This window comes from Chamaea fasciata, unplaced genomic scaffold (genome assembly GCF_029207755.1).
Source record: "Chamaea fasciata isolate MVZ Bird 193981 ecotype frontalis unplaced genomic scaffold, bChaFas1.0.hap1 SCAF_4, whole genome shotgun sequence".
NCBI classification, from domain to species: domain Eukaryota; kingdom Metazoa; phylum Chordata; class Aves; order Passeriformes; family Sylviidae; genus Chamaea; species Chamaea fasciata.
In genome coordinates, this window is record NW_027094089.1 from 23,780,561 (window position 1) to 23,801,377 (window position 20,817).

General features: G+C 38.9%; 1 protein-coding gene across 3 annotated transcripts in view; it reads right to left on the reverse strand.

The window, feature by feature from the left end:
• Nucleotides 1-20,817, reverse strand: part of OXCT1 (3-oxoacid CoA-transferase 1) — an 84,042-nt gene that overhangs the window by 15,912 nt on the left and 47,313 nt on the right. For all 3 annotated transcript variants that reach the window (XM_066181094.1, XM_066181095.1, XM_066181096.1), the window contains exons 9-14: nucleotides 20,494-20,605; nucleotides 19,934-20,028; nucleotides 19,207-19,255; nucleotides 15,984-16,056; nucleotides 15,163-15,238; nucleotides 972-1,061 (exon numbers count right to left, since the gene is read on the reverse strand). In XM_066181094.1, the coding sequence (XP_066037191.1) occupies nucleotides 972-1,061; nucleotides 15,163-15,238; nucleotides 15,984-16,056; nucleotides 19,207-19,255; nucleotides 19,934-20,028; nucleotides 20,494-20,605 (495 nt within the window). The remainder of the gene's footprint in view (nucleotides 1-971; nucleotides 1,062-15,162; nucleotides 15,239-15,983; nucleotides 16,057-19,206; nucleotides 19,256-19,933; nucleotides 20,029-20,493; nucleotides 20,606-20,817) is intronic.

Sequence of the window (20,817 nt, forward strand, 5' to 3'; positions counted from 1 at the left end):
TATTTATTTATGCATATAAACATGAAAACCATCAGATTAAACTGAGCTCTGTTACTCAAAATGTGCCCCTTGAGATCACAGTTTAGTATAAACTGTGAAACTACTATATTTTTCAATATATATTTGTTTTTATTTTCAAGTGAAAATTAATTCTTCAAATCTCATTAAAAAACACACAACTGTTAATACATTAACTCTCATATTTACATATTCACTATAGTTTGCCATGCAAATTCTGACAAGAGATATTACTTTGAACAAAACAAAATTAATTCTTGTTGCAGACATATAATAAATATGGAATAACAGAAACACAAAAATTAAACAAAAAGTAAATTTTTAAACATTCAAGATAGAAATTTTTCCTCCTTCAGAACATTTTTTCTTCTGTAGAAGTTTCAAATGAAAAGCTTCCTAGGATCTTCTAGGGGGAGACTTCTATCTGTAGCGTATACCTGTATCACTGCCCCCACCAAGAAGTCTCTAGATTAACCATTTACACATAATGATGTGAGGCAGCCTGCATCTCATAATGACAAAACCATATATTCTATTAAGCTGTCAGTACCAATTTGACTGGTAACTTCAAAGGTAAATATCCTTCCATCATAACAAGTTTTAACCATGGGAAACCTCATTTTTCAAATTATTCTGAGGCAAAGAGTAGAGCAGCATTTACTACAGCTTTGGCAATGGCCACCCCCATTAAATTTGCAGGAATTAGCTAAAAAATGTGTGCAGCTTTTAAACATGAAGTTAATATTTCATTTTTTTCCCCATGGTGAATGATTCACTGACAAGAGCAAAGGAACCATATTAACCTAGACTCCAGTTGCATCACCATAATAACTAACAGCAAAACTGTCAAATCCTCACAAAGTAGCAGAATGAATATGTCTTTTTTTTCCTGTTTATTTTTGTCTTTTGTGCAGCATGAAACACTGATTTAGGAAGAAGTGGCAGAGCCTTACCTTGGCTGAGTGCTCCATGGTGACAACCACTTTGGTCTGCGCACTGGATACAAGGTCCATGGCACCCCCCATTCCTTTCACCATCTTACCCTAAAATGAATTTTTAAATGGAAATGTGTTGTTATTATTATTGTTATTATTATTATTATTATTAATAATAATAATAATAGTGGCTGCAAGTGACAGCACAAGATAAGTCAACTTTTCCTGCACTGAAAGCCCACCTATTTCATAGCCACAGTATTCAAACACCAACAGAGTGAAGAGCTGTCTCATTCTCTGCTCTATAGGACGCAAATAGGAGAAGAGTGATGAGTAGAATAAGAAGCCACTGCCATGGCTGTTTCCCTGGCATGTAACCAAAATCTGAGTAGTATCATTGGCTAAGTGGAAGCACTGACACTGAAGAGCAATGAATTTAGTTCCAATGGTTTTGTCCCTTAAAAAGCAAAGTGTGTATCCTCCTGTTGATGAAAATGTCACTGCTTTCCCAAAAGAAATTTCTACTTATGAAATGCAGCAACAAAAACATCTGAACATTGTACATCCACCTGACAGTTTAGAAAGTCTCCTGCCACTTCAGAAAGCCATACCTTGTATCACTATATCAGCACAAATCAATCCTTTTTTCTTCTATTCCAGATGTCTGTAGAGGTCATTTCAGAGTATGGGCAAATATATTAATGTGGCTCAGTATTCACTTCTGTTTGTTCCACAAAACAAGCAATGGTTTCAGCCTCTGGACTCATTCTTCTCTTAAAGTGTGTTACAATTGCAAATGCTATCACAGCAGGTGTCTTATGGCTTGGTGTTCAGCTACCTCTATTTTTACTTTCCGTAACGCTATGGCATTCAATCCTGCCTGCTTCCATTACCTTAAACTAGATGCATCTGATCTTGGAAGATAAAGAGGTCTAGACCTGAAACACTACTGACAGGAAATGATCAAAATACAAAGTTCTATGAGTATGAGCAGAGCAATCACTTTTGAACAAGCACTAGACCCAATAACCAAAGATGGCAACAACTGCACGTACCCGTCCAGAGTTGCCAAGCAGGAAAGAAAGGGGAGTGGAAGAGAGGTTACTAGGAAACATGAGATAAGGAGGGCAATGAGGATGGTGAAGGGCCTTGAGGTGAAACCACATGAGGAGTGGCTGAGATGAGGTCAGCCTGGAGAACAGGAGGGGAGACCTCACTGCAGTTACAACTTCCTTGAAAGGGGAAGAGGAGAGGCAGGCACTGATCTCTTCTTTGCAGTGACCACTGACAGGACCTGAGGGAATGGCCTGGAGTTGTGTCAGGGGAGGGTTAGGTGGGATATAAGAAAAGGGTTTTGCACCCAGAGGGTGCTTTTCACCCAGGGCACTGTAACAGGCTCCCCAGGTCAGTGGTCACAGCACCAGCCTGACAGAGCTCAAAAAGCATTTGGACAATGCTCTCAGGCACATAGTGTGACTCTTGGGGATGGTGCTGTGCAGGGCCAAGAGTTGGACTTAGATGATCCTTGTAGGTCCCTTTGAACTCAGAATATTCTGATTCTGTGGTTCTGTCAATTTTACAGATTAAAATAAATTAATTTCTGCCCCAAATGGTGTGCATTTGCTTTAGAGTGGTTATATGGGTAGTAATACAACATTTACTACTACAGATATAAAACCCAACGTTTATTATTAAATGCCTGAAAAACTTCCTAGTACAAGATTTTATCTTGTGCTTCCTTTTATCAGCTATGTGATCCAATACCTCACAAGTATCAGTAATTATGGTCCATGATAAAAAATACATGGAAGAGACTTGTCTCATTAAACTGCCAGGCCAGGTACTTGTTAGTTTCTAGATCATTTTGGTCTCTTATGTAATGAAGGCAGTTGTACTGGTTTGGTATGGCCTGGTTTTTGGTAGCAGGGGGGCCACAGACGTGTCTCCTGTGAGGAGCTGCTGGGAGCTTCCACCACGTCCAGCAGAGTCAAACCCTGATAGCTCTGGAGATGGACATGCTGCTGGCCATAACTGGGCTTCTGAGAGAGGCTGGTAGTGCCTCTGTGATGACAAAGTTAAGAAGAAAACCAAAGCAAAGTCACAAGGTTTTGCTTCTTGTCAAAAAGAAGGAGGTGAGAACATGTGAGGGAAAACAACATGGAGACACCAAGAGCAGTGGAGAAGGAGGGGGAGGAGGTGCTCCAGGTTCCGAGGCTGAAATTCCTCTGCAGGCTGTGGTGACACTATGGTGAAGCAGCTGTGCCCCTGCAGCCCATGGGAATCCACAGGGGATGCAGAGATCCTCTCACAGCCTGTGGGGATCCACAGGGGATGCAGAGATCCACCCAGAGCCTGTGGGGATCCACAGGGGATGCAGAGATCCATGGACAGACCATGGGGATCCACTGGGGGTGCAGAGATCCACCCACAGTCTGTGGGAGAGGTGCCCATGCTGGAGCCGGTGGATGCCTGGAGGAGGCTGTGATCCCATGGGAGACCCTGTGGAGAGTGGGGGCCCTGCTTCCAGATTGGAGCAGCCTGTCCCTGGAGGACTGCAACCCATGGGAAGACAGCCACGTAGAGCAGTTTTGGGAGGGCTGTGTCTCCATGGGAGGGACTCACGTTTGCAGCAGGTGTGGTTTGTCTGCTGCTTGTGAGAGTGGACCCACACTGCAGAAGTTCATGGAGAGCTGTGTCCCATGGGAGGGACCCCACGGCCTCACAGGGGAAGGACTCCTCTCCTGGAGCAGCAGAAGAAAATCTCAGTGATGAACTGACCAAAACCCCCATGCCCTGTATCCCTGCACTGTCAGCGGGAAGGAGGGAGGGGCTGGGGGGATTAGGTGTTTTAAGGGTCTATTTTATTCTCATTACCCTCCACGGATTCTGTTAGTAATAAATTTCACTTTGCAACTAAAGTTGAGCTTGTTTTGCTCTTGAAATATTTATCCCAGTCCTTGACTCACTCTTTAAGCCTTTGTTAATTTTTTTGCCTTCTCCCTCCTCTGCCCAGCTGTAGCAGGGGAGGGTGAGTGAGCAAATCTCGTGTGTGCCTGGTGTTTGGCCAATGTCAAGCAACAACCGAAGAATTCACACACACACACACACACAAAATATTCCTATTTTCCTACTGCTGGCACAGTGAAGAATAAATTGCATCTTCCTGAATCTATAAACAAGTCCTTTGGCACTGTTCAGTCAGACTAATATTTAAAATTTATCACATAAATTATCACTTCTACTAAATATTTCCTTGCAAATACAAATGTGAAAAGGATTTATCTCAGTCCTTACTTCCTGATACAGCCCAGATCATTCTCCATCCTGCCTGGAAAAACAGCTCTAACAGAGACTGCAGTGACCTGCCTGCCAGAGACTGCAGTGACCTGCCTGCCAGAAACTCCATGACAAGATAATGCAGAGTAGCTGTAGATGACATATTATCTCCACAGTAACTCAGAATATGTTTGCATTGAGGATCAGGTTATCAATACATCTATCCTGATAACGCCATTAACTCATTTTCCAGGCCTTTTTGTTCTATTAACTACAAAAGACCTGCAGAAACAAGTAAATTCCTGAGGAACTAAGTGTTGATGAAGGTCATAAACAAAAGTACTGCTGAAGAAACTGTCATGCATAACTAAGAGAAGAGACATCATCCTTTTGTGCATGAAGAAAGAGGAAAATCCAAGCTGAAGAGAAGGACTTAGGGATTTAAAATTGCTTCATCTGCTCCTCCTCTTTAGGAAAACATATTCATCACTATAGGGTGGTACCTTGTAAAGCAAATCAATTCAGCATTAAATGCAACTAGCCAAGTAATTACATGCTTTTATTTTGAGGAATATCTAAAACATAACAGACTTACATTGCTCTCAGTGCACCTACCAAACTACCACAACTTGCATTTTGCCCTACACCATACTGGAAAAGGGGACAGCTGCATGCTAATTTGAATTAAAATATTCCAGATTAAAAGGTGACACCAAAAAGACATTTTGCTCATTTTTGCCCTACCCTGCTCTCTCCATTTATTTAAGATGATTTTTGTTAGTTCTTAATTGGTGCTGCTAGCTTAAGAAACCTTTCAGAAGGAAAGATTTAGTGTGGTGGTAGAGCACCGGTAATTCGAAGCCCTGTTATAAAACCCATTTCATCAGACAGAGCTTGAAGTAAGAATAAAAGATTTTTGAATTAGCCATGGGAGGTCCAGTGTTGGCAGTTATTTATCAAAGAGCTGGGTAGAGAAAAGACACAAGCTGACAATTTCCTTGCAGCTTCTCAGTTACAGCACAAGGAGGGAATTATCCTTTTCCGATTGTGCTTTCATCAGCAGTTTTTTCTGAGTCTGAGTCCAAATAATACTGGAGTGCAAGACACGGAAATTTTGGACTTGATGCTTTGGGTTTTCCTAATTGAGATCATCAGCTCTCCTACTTCTTTGTGCAGGTCAGAAACCTACACACTACTAGTGGAACTTCTCATAATGCCTACTTATTGCAAAACGAATTATTTTGTTATTGTGGTAATGGGACATCTTTAAGAAAATATGAGAGAAGGGTATGTATTTTCTCATCTAATGCATTTATATCTGAATATTATTTGAGTGGTCAAAATACAACATGAAAGGTGCTATAGCAAGCAGGAAACAATTTAAAAGAAAATCCAAGCAGATAAACAGATAAAGAAGAGACAACTGAGAAAAAAGAGAAAAATTCAGGAGCCTTCTAACACTATTAGGGTCTTGAATCCATGCTGGTGCCTTAAAACCTTCCTCCATATTCCCAGAAGGAAGGACTTTTCTCCTGTAACTGAATTTTATAACTATTCCCAACATTGTACAAAAAAATGCACATTAACTATTTTGCTTCAGTTAAAATCATATGATCTTTTGAGACAAACAGGTATTGCATCAACAGTACAGCAGAGCTGATGCTAATGATGAGTTCAAGAAACAATGAAAACTTGTCAATGGTAAATGCATCTTGAATTATTCCACTGAAAACTGAATATCAAAGCACAGGCAAGATGAAAATGTACACCTGCTTGGAAAGGAATCAAGTCACTTCTCTCCTAAAAGCCCTTGTCCATGTTCCCAGGTGCCCTAAAACAGTATTAAACAAATAGCATTCAGTCTATAATTTCTCTTTCTTTCCACTAGATAAAAGAATACACATGCCTCACACTATGCTTAAAGTTAGTGAAACTGCTGTTCCAAAAAGTCTTACAGAAGATAACAAGTGCTTCTACTTTAAACTGCAAGCTTCCCATTCAATCTCAATTTTCAGGCATCCCCCTGAAGACTGTGAACAAGATGCCAGGATGAGAGCAAAGAATTTGAAGATGTCAGCATTATCTCTCATGACCACAGAAACAGAAGAGGTGTCAGGTATGAAAGGAAAAATGGTATGAAAGATGTCCTTATGAAAGGAAATTATTGCATCATGCAATGAACAGACAGTAAAATTCAGAGCAACTGGAACAGTATGAGCTTCACAAAGAAAAGCAGAAGCTAAGGTAATGCAGTGGATACAAGGTAATGCCATCACAACCACCAATGGTGCTAATGCTGCAGTCAAAAGGATAAACTGAAGGCTACTTCAAAGGTCTCTGCTCTGATCCTCTCTGTATAGCAGTACTGCTAACACACACCAGTCACACAGCTCTCCCTCTCTGTATAGACACTACCAGCACACATGGATCAGCAAAAAACAGCACAGCACAGTGAAGGAGGTCATCAGATCCATACATAACAATCTCATCAGTTGTTGTGGGGTAACACCTGGTTGGTTTGGGAAAGTGCATATTAGCTCAAAACTTTGTTTTAGAAAAAAACCCCACTAAAATAATCAGAAGATAATATTTTAAAAATACAGATGCATAAACCTACTCTAACTTCATAAAAATATAGGTGTCTCCTTTGCCCCTTGCTAACAGTCCTGTCCTGTATTAAAAAGACAGGTATATTTTTAGTTGATTCTAAAATGAAAGTCACAACTCTTCCAGATTTCACTTTCCATTTCCACTTTCCAGTGTAAAAGATTGGATGAAGACTGTATCAAAAAGGATGAAAAAAGATCAAGTATTCTGAACTATACTTCCTTTTTCTATTTCACACTGATATTTTGTCCTTACATATGTCTGTCCCACTTACAGAATTATTGTAATTATACTGTCAACTAGGACAGCTAGATTAGATTTTACTCTGAGAAAAAAAAAAAAAACAAACCAGTGGGACGTCATTAACAGGATTTTTCAATCAGAAGAGTGGGTAATACAACAATACAACAAAAAGCTAATATTGGCAGAATACAACAAAACTAAGAACACTCCACATGCACAACATGGTGATTTACATTTACACAAGGGTAAATGTACTTTTTTAAAGATACAAAAAAACCCTGGTTGTGTGGTTTAGCCATACAAGAAATGGCCTGGTTTTGAAGAATGTTAACCAGGTATCTCCTGAGACACACACAAACACATAGAGAAAAGCAAAATTTAAAAGTAAGTCTAATACCTGAAAAAATGAAGTATAAGTTCTTGAATATAGTTCTAGCTATATTTACATTTTTATTTTCCATAATCAGAAAATTAGGGCTGCATGAAACACGTGCAAAGAAAGTTGGGCAAATTTCATTCCTTTATTCTCCCATGAGCCTACCTTGAAATAACCATTGGCAACAGATTTGAATGACAGAGTAAAATTCAAATGAACACACTGAGAAGCTGCATCTCAAAAGCAATGCAAAACAGTCTGTGACATGCCTCACAAATAGATTTGCTTTACAGTGATGAATGTTATTTCAGTGTAATGGGACAATTAAGCTGTCCATTTACCTTTGCATACCATTTCCAAAACACATAGCATAGCATGCAATAATTAAATTTTACTGCCAACATAATACTAGTTTCACTTGAAAGTGATGGTTCCATACTGTAGTAAAGTTCTCACCACTAACTCACAGATCAGAAGTCCTTTGACATATGCTTGTATTTTTGAGACAGGCAGAATTTCTTCAGCTGCTCTCATTATACAGAAAGCAGAGCTGCTACTTCCCACACTTAAAATTTAAGAGTATGAATAAAATACCAATAGGGAGCTCCTACATTCCTTCCATGCAGTCTGAAGAGAAATAAACATGAAGAAAATGGATAGAAAAGGCCCTCAAAAAGGTGGAAGTAGAGCCAACACAACACACTTAGTTTCTCCTCTTTGACTGGAGGACTTCTGCAATAGTGATAATTTTGTGTTCCAAAGGTTCTGCAGGGCTTTCAGGCACATGTTTCTTGGGAGATAAGCAGTAAGCCAATATATTACTGTACAGGTAATTTAAAGATATGTGTCTGGAAAAACGTAATACATCATAATAAACCAATGTCCCATTGAAAAGTATATTTCCCAGAAGGTTCTGGGTAACTGCAAGTCCCATCCTTCTCCTCTGCTGAACTACTGATGTAGTCCTACTCATGTCCTAGACATCAGACAACTTGATATTATTACTGAGAAAAACCCAGTCATTAAGCATATTTAACCTGCATATTTTCTATTTATACAGATTTTAGCCCATTTGTAGTCCTTCACACATTTCATAGTTAATCGGTAAAATACTTTTCTTGCAATGCTGTACAGCTTGAAACAAAACACTGAGTTTAATGCATTCAGTGCCACAGATATACTAGGAGAACTAGGACAGTAACTAGACAATGTGCTTGGATTTAAAATGAAAATATGCCTTCTGCAAAGACATTCCTACCCAAGCAAAGTAACAAACAGGCTGCAGTACAGCTCCTCAGAGAAGACTTACAGTGCTCTCAGGCATTCAGGGATGCATTCAGGGATACATGTCCTTTCCTCCATCATTAAAAATGATAATTTCCAGTAAGAAAAACTCTTGGTGTGGAGCCCTCCATTTTCAGGTTTGGCACTACAAGTAACTAAAGGCAAAAATAAAACCAAAAGACCTTCATGCAGACACAAAGTAGGCTGGTCTCTGCCAATTTATCTTTATGTTGAGAATGTTTTTAGTAATGACGTCAAAGCGTCCAAAATCGTGCAATATATGTTCTTTGAAGCTCTGTAGAAAAACTGCCAATAATGTATAAAATTATATTCCTAATGCCTTAGGTTATACTAACCCCTACAGACTGCAAATTAAAAGATTTATTTTTGAATTTGAATGGGTTTCCACATTTTCTCTTTTCAGATAATCTTCTTTGATAAAGCTTAGACTTTTTTTTTTGTAATTTTTTAAAAATTCTAAATATTTTAATCCCTGAGGTTTAGCTAGCCGAAGCTAGAGTATTGAAATCTCAGGCTGCTGAATCTAAAATGTAAGGAATTTTTTTTCCCAAGAAATGATACAGATTTATGTATCCAAACTCCAACTCCTGCACAAACTACATCATTCTCTTCTTCTCTTAGTGCTAACTGCACTACCTTAGCAATCTAAACATGAATTTTAGACTCCAGTTGAAGAATATACAAAGCTAAAGTTTATTTTCTAAGTTCGTACTGTTTCTAGAGAATAGGGATGCTAAATAGTGTCAGGTCCTGTATCATCTCTGAGGCTGCTGCTTGTTAACTTCTGGACACTAGGCTTTGAGTCTGTTGTCTTAGGAAATGGCCAGCTTCTTTGGTACCTTTGGATGTATCCTGTCTGCCCTTGTGAACTTAGACAAATCCAGTTTATTACTCAGTCCTCTTGATGGTGGGTACTAAGTGCTATACCTACACATCTTCTAAATACCTCCAGGGATGCTGACTCCACCACTTCCCTGGAGAGTCTGGTCCAATGCTTGACAACTTTTTAGGTGAGGCAAGTATTCCTACTGTCCAATCTAAACCTGCCCTGAAAAAAAATTTGAGGCTGTTTCCTCTTGTACTGTCAGTTGTTGGGAGAAGAGGCTGACCCCACCTGGCTACAACCTCCTTTCAGGGAGTTGTAGAGAGTGGTAAGATGTTTCCTGAGCCTCCTTTTCTCTAGGCTAAACACCCCCAACTCCCTCAGCTGCTTCTCACAGGACTTGTCCTGCAGATCCTTCACCAGTTTTGTTGCTTTTTTGTGGACATGCTCCAGCACTGCAAAGTCCTTCCTGGACAGCTTTCCAGCCACTCTGACCCAGTCTGTAGCACTGCCTGGGGTTGTCGTGACCCAAGGGCAGGACACAGCACTTGGTCTTGTTGAACTTCACACCACGGATCTCAGCCCATCAATCCAGCCAGTCCAGATCCCTCTGGACAGAGAGGGAGAGGCAGAGCCTTCCTCCCTTCCAGCAGATCAACACACCCACCCAGCTCAGTGTCACCAGCAAACTGACTGAGGTACACTCAATGCCCTTGTCCAGACCACCAATGAAGATATTAATCAGGGTTGGCCCCCATACCGAGCCCTGAGGAACTCTAGCAGTGACCGGCCCCAGATGCATGTAACTCCATTCAGCACCCCCCCCCCGGACCCAGACACCCACAGTTCTTTACCCAGCCAACTGGCCCCCCATCCAAGCCATGAGCAGCCAGTTTGTCCAGAACAATGTCATGGGAAATGAAGTCAAAAGCTTTACTGAAGTTCAGGTAGACCACACACAGCCTTTCCCCCATTCATTAAGCCAGACACCCTGTCATGGAAGAACACCAGGTTCTCAAGCAGGAGCTGCCTTTCCTAAACCCGTCTGTCTGATCCCCTGGTTGTCCTGCATGATGGCACTCAGGATGATCTATTCCATGATCTTCCCTAACACTGAGGTCAGGCTGACAGACCTGCAATTCCCTGGATGCTCCTGCTGGTCCTTCTGTAGACAGCTGTCACACCTGCCAATCTCCAGTCACCTGGGACCTCCCAGATTAATCAGGACTGCTGGAAAATGATGGAAAATGTCTCAGTGAGCACATTCACCAGTTCCCTCAGTACCCTGGCGTGGCTCCCATCTGGTCCCATAGACTTGTGCGTGTCTAAGTAGCGTGGCAGTTTGGTGACCAGTTCCCCCAAGTGTGGAGGCTTTATTCTGCTCCCTGTCCCTGTTTTCCAGCTCAGAGTGCTCAGTCCCTGGGGGAACAACTGGTCTTACAATAAAAGACTAAGGCAAAGAAGGTATTAGGTACTTCAGCCTTTTCCATGTCTTTTGTCACTATGTTTCTCCCTGCCTCCAATGAAGGATGGAGAACTTCCCTAGCCCTCATTATTGATGTGTTTACAGGAGCACTTTTTACTATCTTCTACAGCAGTAGCCAAATTAAGCTGGCCTTTGGCTCTTCTGACACTCTCCCAACATAACCTCATGACAACCTTGTAGTCCTCTTGAGTATGTTACCTTCTCACAAACAATTTACTACATAGTAATATTTTGGACATATTACATGTATTTTGATATGTAGCTGATGTCATGGACATTTCATCCATTTTGTGCTTTCAGATTCATCAACTTCCAGCTGCAGAGACCCTCCACTATTGCTTCAATACTTCTTCTGCTGATACAGCGTGTCAGCTGTATCAGTAGTCATATTAGGATTGTTTAATGTTATGGGTTGTTCAGATAGGCATATTAAAAAGACAGAGGCCTTGATGTCACAGGGCAACATGGCAGAAGTTCTGGTGTTTTGTCTGGACCCATGCCCAGCCTCTGATACACGTCACAAAAACCATCATAGCTATGTGCCTTCTCTTAGGAAGGATGGAGAAAATAAAGCACTACTCTGTGCAAGCTGCAGCTGTACTACTTTTTAGTAGACTTGGTCCTTGCAAAAGGGCAGCAGAAACTATTTCATAAAAGCTTCTATTCTTAGGGTTTCAAAAAGACACTAGTTGAAAGGAACTGAAAGCAAGTACATACAGGGATATGTGCAGCTAATCACACAACTTTTAAAAACACATGTGTCACAACTAATGCTGCTGCTCTGTACATGCCAGGAAGCTGCCCTGCTGGCAGCAATTTCTGATACTAACTTGAGACACACAGATAGGTTACAAATGTCCTGAACTTATTAAATGAAATGATGAAGTGTGGCTCCATCCAGTAGCAACCAGCAGCCATGGGTTACCTGTTCTGGCCTATCTGCCCCACTCCATGGTCATGACCTCTGTGCTGCTCTTCAACCTCTCTCGGCCAACTTCTCACAACCACATTCTCTTCCCAGGGGACGCACAGAAATTTGCCTCCTTCTCCTTTCCCTCCTCAGAAACCCTCTTGTTAGTTGGAGAAATACCAAAGTAAGGAAGACAAAAGGCCATTAAGTTGTAGTGCTTAATGGAACAAAATTACCAATAAATGTCAGTATTTAGGAAGTAACTTCTGCCTAAGCAAACAGCATGGTTTACTGCATGTGCTTAAAATATTCACACTCTCTTCTTCCTTTACTCACGGGATTTTTCTCTCCATTAAAAATCAGGAGATAAGAGCGAAGAAAGGGCTGTAATTACTGCAATGAGACCTCCTCAGCTCAGTTCCTAGTAATAAGTGCAAGTAAACACACACATGCATACACTAGGGCTCAAGAGTTATCAGGCTCTTATGGGACAGAAAGGACTGCTTCATAATGGTACTTACTCAAAACATACAGAGTTGCTATTACTTGCCTTTGAAATAATTGCAAATATCATCAATACAAGAAACCAAAAGCTACAGTGTATAAGAAATATTTAACCAAAACTAAATGAAAAGTGAAAAATGTTAGAACAAAATACAGCTTGAAGTTTCCTTACACTGTAAGTTTTCAGCAAAGTCAATCTTTGTATCATCCACACACAAATCTTGTGACTAAAAAAGAAACACATCTTGCTCATAATTAAATTCAATTGACGATAATATATCATCTTATTTACAGGAAAAGCAGGAAGATCTGTACATCTATGGGCTAGTTAATCCCATTTTAAAAATCTGTAGTGTAGAATAGTAGTAACACATCAATAAGGTAGATTAAGAATCATCCATCCAACAGATCTCCATAAGAGTAACAAAAGAGAAATTATTGCTTCTTGGAAAGGCTCCTGGTTGGATTTATGAAGCGTCATTAGCATATTTACCCATGAGTAAATACAAACTCACTGCAGATGAAATTTGCAAACAAAGGTTAGTAAGAGTGGAAAATGACGACAGCAAAAAGTAACAAGGATCCATCTGATGTATACTGTAGTAATGTAGTAACAAGGTAATAAGGTAACAAAAAGTCAAACAGCATTGAAAGATGTATTTTATATTTTCCTGTTTTGAAAACTGTGGAGGCCCAGTGGCCTACCACCGAGGTTATTGTGCCTCAGCCATGGAAGGGCTAAGGCAGATGAGGAGAAACAACCCTCTAGATTCGGGTGAGGAAAACCTTCCTCCCATGGGCCTTTGCAGCCACATGTTAATATCTCTAAGGTTTCATTGTTCTGTTGGTTTGTTAAGTCTATGTCACCCTGTTCAGCCCTCATTCACTATATACGCACGCCTCCTAGAATGTTCTTCCTTCCGTTGAACCCCATTGGTTCTGTCTTGCCACAGTACCCCACTCCTATTACCCTGTTGGGTCCCCCAGTTCCTATTTAACCCCCTTGCACCACTTGCCTTTATCCCTATTGGACCTCGACCCTCAGATCCAACCCATTTGTCTTGTTTATAACCCTGTGCCCTCAGACCCCCTCCTCATTCTCATCCCCGATCCTATTCAAAGCTGTTCTCATCCCTGAACCTCTATTCTGTGTCCCTGGACCCCTCTGCTATTCCTGTCTGTGTTCCTGCATAAACAGTTCAAACAAGAACCCAACTCTTTGCTGCTTTGTCAGCACCATTACAGTAGTGCCCTTACAATCCCACAAACCCGGCCTCAGAGACACGAAGTCTTTAGGACTCTTTAGGACTCTGTGATCACCCACACGCAGTAACAGAAAACATACCTGTTATTCATATATTTCATGTTGAACAGAACTGAGAGGCAACTTCATAGGTAAAATAAGCAATACCAGATATAAAAAATAATCTCAATATATATGAATGCAAAACTAAAATCAATATCTTTTAGAGAACATGAAGCACTGAGAGAAGAACATGTAAATCTGCTCCATTTTGAGAAAGATTACAATCAATCTTAGCTTCAATGTTTCACGAAATGCATGTGTAAATGGATCTTTTTACTAGTACAAAATGCTGTATTCATCTTTTGATAGTTCAGATCTTGAAAGGCGCATTTCAACCTAGCCATAAGCCTTCTTCCTCCCCACAATTATTCACACAGACATCTGGACTAGCCCTTCACACAACCCTTTCTCCCACATCTGCTTGTATGGCTCCAATGTCAGACTCCTTCTACCCTCTCAATAAAAGCACCTCATGCTCTGGCCACAGCTTCATGACTTCTGTGCTCAAAGGTCTGCTGTAGGTCTCTCTACTGGGTTCAACTAATGCTTGTCCAAGAGACAAGGACATTCATTTGGGTTTTTGTCCTCCTCTAATCATCTTTCAGTTTCCCAAGGCCTTTAACACTCCTCAAGCAGACAGAAATATATCTCATTACTTTAAACAAGGCTAATAAGAAAATTTGCTCCTAAACATCTCTGATACAAACCATATCTGAAAGTACCATATTGAAAGCTATTGAAAATATCAAACTTGTCAACAGTATGAAAGTTACTAATGTTGCCTAATGTTAGAACATGAAGTTCAAAGAATGGCTTAATGTTATCAGCTGCTTAAATAATGCTGGCATTAGCCTATACTTCTATCATTGAAACCTGAAGGTCTGTTTGGCTAAATATAGTATTATTACTTTTTTCATATTGTATTTGAAAGGGCAATGCTGCAACCTTTTGATAGAAACAGAGAAAAATAATACAGACTTTTTTTATAATTTTATAATTAACTACATGCTGGTTTACACTTTCCTTCAACTTACTGCTCCAGGTACAACCATACAAGAGTCATCATTGTCAAGAAAAAGCATCAGTCCCCAGCAAAAAAAGAGTGACATTTGAATGGCATGGACATAAAAGACAGGAAAAAGGCTTGTATAAATGATGTTTTGCTTTTCACAATGTGCAATCATAATTTAAGAAGGCTGACTTCTGATAACAGATTGCTTGGTGCCAGCAGTTTGCAGGAAAAATACAGATATCCTCTATTTTAATACTTTTAGCTTCACAGCCCCCATTCTACTTCTGCCCTTTTCTCTTTCCCCTGGTCCTCAGCTACATTTTTGTTATTCCAAACACTGACAGTAGTTCAAAAAACTTACAGGAATCATCCAGTTGGCCAGGTCACCATACTTAGACACCTGCATAGCTCCAAGCATTGTCAAATCAACATGGCCTCTGGTAACAGAAAGTGTATAGTTAGCACATCATGTTCAAGTAACAGCCCACAAATCTTAGCAAGCTTTTGTTCATTCTCATTACATCAAGTTAAAAATGATGGCATATGAAAAAGGTAGCAACCAATTGTCATTTTTCCCCTTAGATGTATCACTGATGCAAATGTCTCTTTATGCCTACTGAGCCTCAAAAATGTTCCTACTTTTGTCTAGTTTGGTTAATTGCATGTGCAGTCAATAATCTCTGAACTCATACTTTTTAGTGCACTCCTTAACATATTTACATGCACCCATTATCTTTTCAGAGCCATTAGGATTTAGTGTTTGTTTGCATCCAACCTGCTTTCTGAAAAACAAACAAAAAGCAGGTGCAGACATTGAATTTCCATTAAGGAGGTGGAATGAGGATCACAGTTGCAAGCTGAGCAAAGAAAATATACTGAGTGCAAGTACAGATTAGATACTTGGAAATGACAAAAAAACAGTTGTTAAAACATCATTATAAATGCGTTTATAGATGGCCAGGTGGTGGTAGGCACAAACATCACCATGGTATCTATTAGTTTATGGTTTTTATTTCCAATAGCTAGATCTACCCTCTGTAAACCATCACTGATTAAGTCCATGATAATTTTACAGGTTGTTAAATGCTAACCACATTTGGAAGAAATAGTAATGAGTTCAGTCACTGAGGCAGTTTATTCTTTTCTGGTTTCAAAACGATCAGAATTTGTGTTGTTACATACCCTCTTATCATGGCAAATGATTCATCGCTAGAGAAATAGGAAGAACCTGGCAGAACAGTGACTGTCTCCTTACCTGTAAAAGAAATAAGCTACAGTATGCATTGTTTTTTTGACAAATGAAGTCACAGCTATTTACCAAGAAATAGGAAGTTTTTATCAAATTCCTTTGGATTCAGTACAACTACTGATCTGATTACACTTGCTACATCACATGTAAAACTAATCAATTCTATTGAATTTTGAAGCAGTTTGTTAGAGTTTATAATGGTAGGACAGCCTGCTATTTGACCGCCAGCAGTTCCAGACAAGCCATCACAAACATCAGAGTGTATGAAATACCTATGGACTTTAGCTTTCTGCTCCATTCACAGAAAAAGTGAGAAGTAACTGTCTTTTTAAACAGAGAAAGATAAACAGAGAGGCTGCAAAGAAAAGCAAGCAGATTAGATTGAACAGTTTATAGTGCTAATGACGAAAAATACAAAAAATAAATGACAGGTGTAGCCTATTCTTGCTTTTTTAAAGGGCACAAGAAAATGTGCTTCTGTGTGCTGTACTGTTCTCTGAACAATGCTTGAGCCAAGCAATGGAGCACACCTGGAAATGTCTTATCTTGACTTTGTTCAGGGCCCTTTACTTCCTCTTCTGCCAGTTCTTTGAATCAGTCTAAGCAATAAACATTTACACAGAGTGCCTTTGAAAAGGCAGAAGAAACACAGATGAAGGTGGAATTATATAAAAAAATGTAAACTTGAGAGAAAAAAAAACCAAACCAAAATATTTTAGCAACGTGTGACATAGTGAAGAAACAGAGTAGCAACAAAGGAGAAGGGGAATGATGCATCACCACACAGTTTCCAGAAAACAGAGGAAAAAAGACAATGAGTTTAACTAAGAGAATGCAGAAAGGGAAAGAAAAAATGCATAAAACTTAAAATAGAGATCTAAGATATGTGCTTTAATTATTGAACTCATCTGAGGTATATTTTATGCCATTTGTAGGGAAATTAAATGGAATAGTATAGAATTAATCTCATACAAGTGCACACTTCTTAAGAATTCACCACGCTAACACCCAGACCTGCTGAGACAGCCTGAATTATCTTTCCCTACAGGGCACCCACCCAAGGCACTGAGAGAGAAAACAGAGTTTGCAGGCAGCAACACGGAGAGAGAAGCCTGGGATAAAGTAACAAGATAATGATGAGAAAAAAGACACACAGGCTTAGGACCACAGATTAATGCAAAAAGAGTACCACATTACCCACTTCTTAAAATGCTTTCAGGAGGTCAGTACTTCTATTTCTGCTGTAATACAGTAGTTTACCTTTCAGTTGCAGTCAAGATATACTCCAAGTGAGACATTAAGAAAATGGGACAAACAGAAAAACCTGTATGTATTTCAGAGCAATACAAACACATTTGCAGACAGAAATTTGGCAAAAGCCCAAACTAGGCATATGTTCTAAAAACCTTAAACTGGACTTTAGGGCTGATACTGGATCATTCCAGTTAATGAATGAGAACAAGATTAATTTCTATTCCTCTGCCAATCAGTTTCTGTTTTCTCCACATGGTTTTACAAATTTGACTGGAAAGCAACTAGAATGGTCCCATTCCAACCTAATCAAACCATGTGAATGTTTCAGCAATTACAGCAATAATTATTTTGGTGGTAGGTCTCATGTTTGTCTATCCCATGTCCTGTTTACTGCAGCTTCAGAGAGACATTTGAAGCTGCTTAACACTGAATTAACAATACTACAATAATCTAATTTTCATGTTGCATTCTAACCTGGTATGTTAGCTTCATCCCTTCCAGATTAACTCTTAAAAAATATTTGTCAACTATAAATAACAATTCAAGATTATGTTGATTTCCATGTAAAAGTACAACTTTTCCAGAGAATTTATGAAGTTCTTGGATATTTTTTCACTGTCATTTTGTTAATATGTTCATTCTTCATATATACCCATAATAAAATTTAAGTTCTAATGTGCATGCATATAATTTCTCTCATAGTATTTTTTTCTTATAAATATTTTTTCTTCCAGTGACTCCCCTGACATATTCCTTCATGTAGTTCTCAAAACAATTACATATATACTGGTGAAATGTTGGACTCAATTTCTTAAATCATTTTTAATTTCAAACCAGAAAATGGCCTCAAATAACTCCACATTTAAAATACAGTAACTGTGGCAATTACATAGCAGTGTGATAAGTATCATTTAGCTGAGCCAAACAGCAAATGTTTCAAGTCTGTGAACAACTTGTGGACTGATATTAAATTAAAATAATACGTCAGTGCTTTATCTCTTTGACTTTTCAGAGTTTAATTGTACTTGCTAACAGCTACTGAGAAAGGTACTGTCTGTATAGATACATATGTAGACACCCATACATGTATTTCTATGTATGTATGTGTATATTTGAATAAAAAATATGAAATGTGTATATTTTCCATGTGAAAAAAAAGTCAAAAGTGTCAAGTTGATAACCTATACCATTAATATCAATTACAAAGTTACAAGTCCTACTTCTCTTTATCACAATGCAATATTCAGGTGCATTTTTACATGGAGACAGAGAATGTACAGAGGCACAGCTTTTCCATGAAAAAAAATAGAAATCAGAGAGGTGCACTAAATTTTAAGAAACTTACATTTTTACAATGAATAGCATCTTCTGAGGTGAAATGGCCCAAAACAGCTGGGCAACAACAGTATGTGAGAACTGACATTCCCTGCTAAAAGTAGTAAAAGCAGCTGCCCACAGCAGTGCCCTCGCTGTGCCAGGTCCCAGCTGGGCAGCTCTTTCCTCCTGCCTTGGTTACCACTCCCTCTCTGAATGCAAATGAGTTATACTCCTGGCTAGGAATAAACCAGGCCATTATACATGTTTTAAAACATGCCCCAAGCACATTGAAAACCATTTTCTAGAAAACTCAAGGTGAAAAGCAGCAGAAAAACAAACCCATATTCCCCTACAGGTTGCACAAAACAATCTGAGTTCTGGAAAGGATGATTTGACTATTAAGTGATGGGCCTGGAAGAGAGCCTCGCCCCGTAGAAGAAGACTGTCACTTAAAAGAAGACAAATACATTAATATTTATAATCAAATAAAACATGATTCTAGGTTCAAATACTGAATCAAAAGAAATTTTTTAAATCAACATGGTTATTAATTTTCCATTAATTAAATGCAATTGAAGTATTTACCTGCATTAATCAGATCTGGATCTACTTCATTTTCAAGTGGATAAGGACCCTGACAACAATACAGATGTATGTCAAGCTTTATAATAAAATACCTTTAAAATACAATTAATAATTGCCATATTATTTCTAATGCTTATTACCAAAACCAGATCATGGCAGACACGTATTTTTTAAATCTTTTTTTAATCAGAATTTTATTTTTTATCAGAAAAAAATTCTCGACATCAGAAGCCAGTTTATATCAAGCATAAATGGATAGCCTGATGGACATATTTTTAAAGGGTGGTGGCATTATTAAACAACCATGAAATGAGAGGTTTGTTTGATTTGGGTTTCTTTTTGTTCTTAACCAAAGTGAGAGACAATTTTCAGAAAAAGGTCGTAACTGCAACTTCATAAAGCCACACAACAGTAAAAATAATATTCACTTTAAGCTTTATTTAAAATTATGCTGGCTAAGGTTTACAATGCTCCGTCTTGCAAATTCCTGAGGGTTTTCAGTCCAGAAACATACATACTTAAGGACATCCTCAGCAAAGTAGCACCATAATCATAAAATGAACATTTCCCAAAAAACTTCCCTGCAGCACATTGAGAATTTTATGATGACATAATACAGCACATATATTTTTAGTAATACTATAATCAAGGTGTAGGTGAGCAGAAAATAAAAGCCAGCCACAGCAAAATAAAAACATTATAATAACTGACCAAGATACATTCTTACCAAACCCAGGACTCCATTTTCACTCTGTAAGTGAACAGTTATGTCTGGACTGATGAAATTACTGGCCAATAGTGGGATTCCAATACCCAGATTAGCTGGAAAGAAGTGGTTAAGGCAGAAACACTTATTGCAAACTAGTAAATTTTAAAAAATTACTATTATACTATAAGTAGATTAGAACTGTTCCCTTCACAAGCACATTTGTTTTTACTTAGATACCTCATATTTGTGATTACTTATTTTGCCATTTGGACTGTCTAATTGCATTCTGTCAAATCCTTTACATGACAAAAAAACTGACAGTCCAAATAAAGCTTCTTTTCCAACTTTTTCAAGAAATTCTCCGACACATTCAACTGCTAACCAAGCCACCAGACAAAAAAACTCCATGTATTTTATGTCTTAGCATCCCCTCTATTTCAATTCGGCATTAATAAAATGAGAGAATCACAGGGTCTGGTAAAGACAATGAGGAGTTAATCAACCTGTTCTAAACAAACCAGATAGGTTTCTTATTTTAGTCAGCAATCATTTTAACCTATAGCACAACTGAAGGATACCATACATGCCATCCTCAAACTCTAAAGCAGCCCGTTTGATGATCCTCTCCCTCACATTGTCTCCTTTTTTTTGTTTGGCTGTTGAATCTTCTGGCTTTCGGATTGATAAGCGCTGCAAAATAAGAAGTAATCCTAAGTAAAGATTACAATCCAGATTCTTCCTTCTCAAGACACAAAAGCTTGCTTTGTGATTGCACTGAGATACTTTGTCAAATAAAGTTATTTTTTCATCTTCTACAAAAAAATGACCTTTTATTTTATGCATTCAAGCTAAGGTAAGCCAAGGGAGTTATCAAATGTTGCCAATTACAGCCTTAGAGCAAA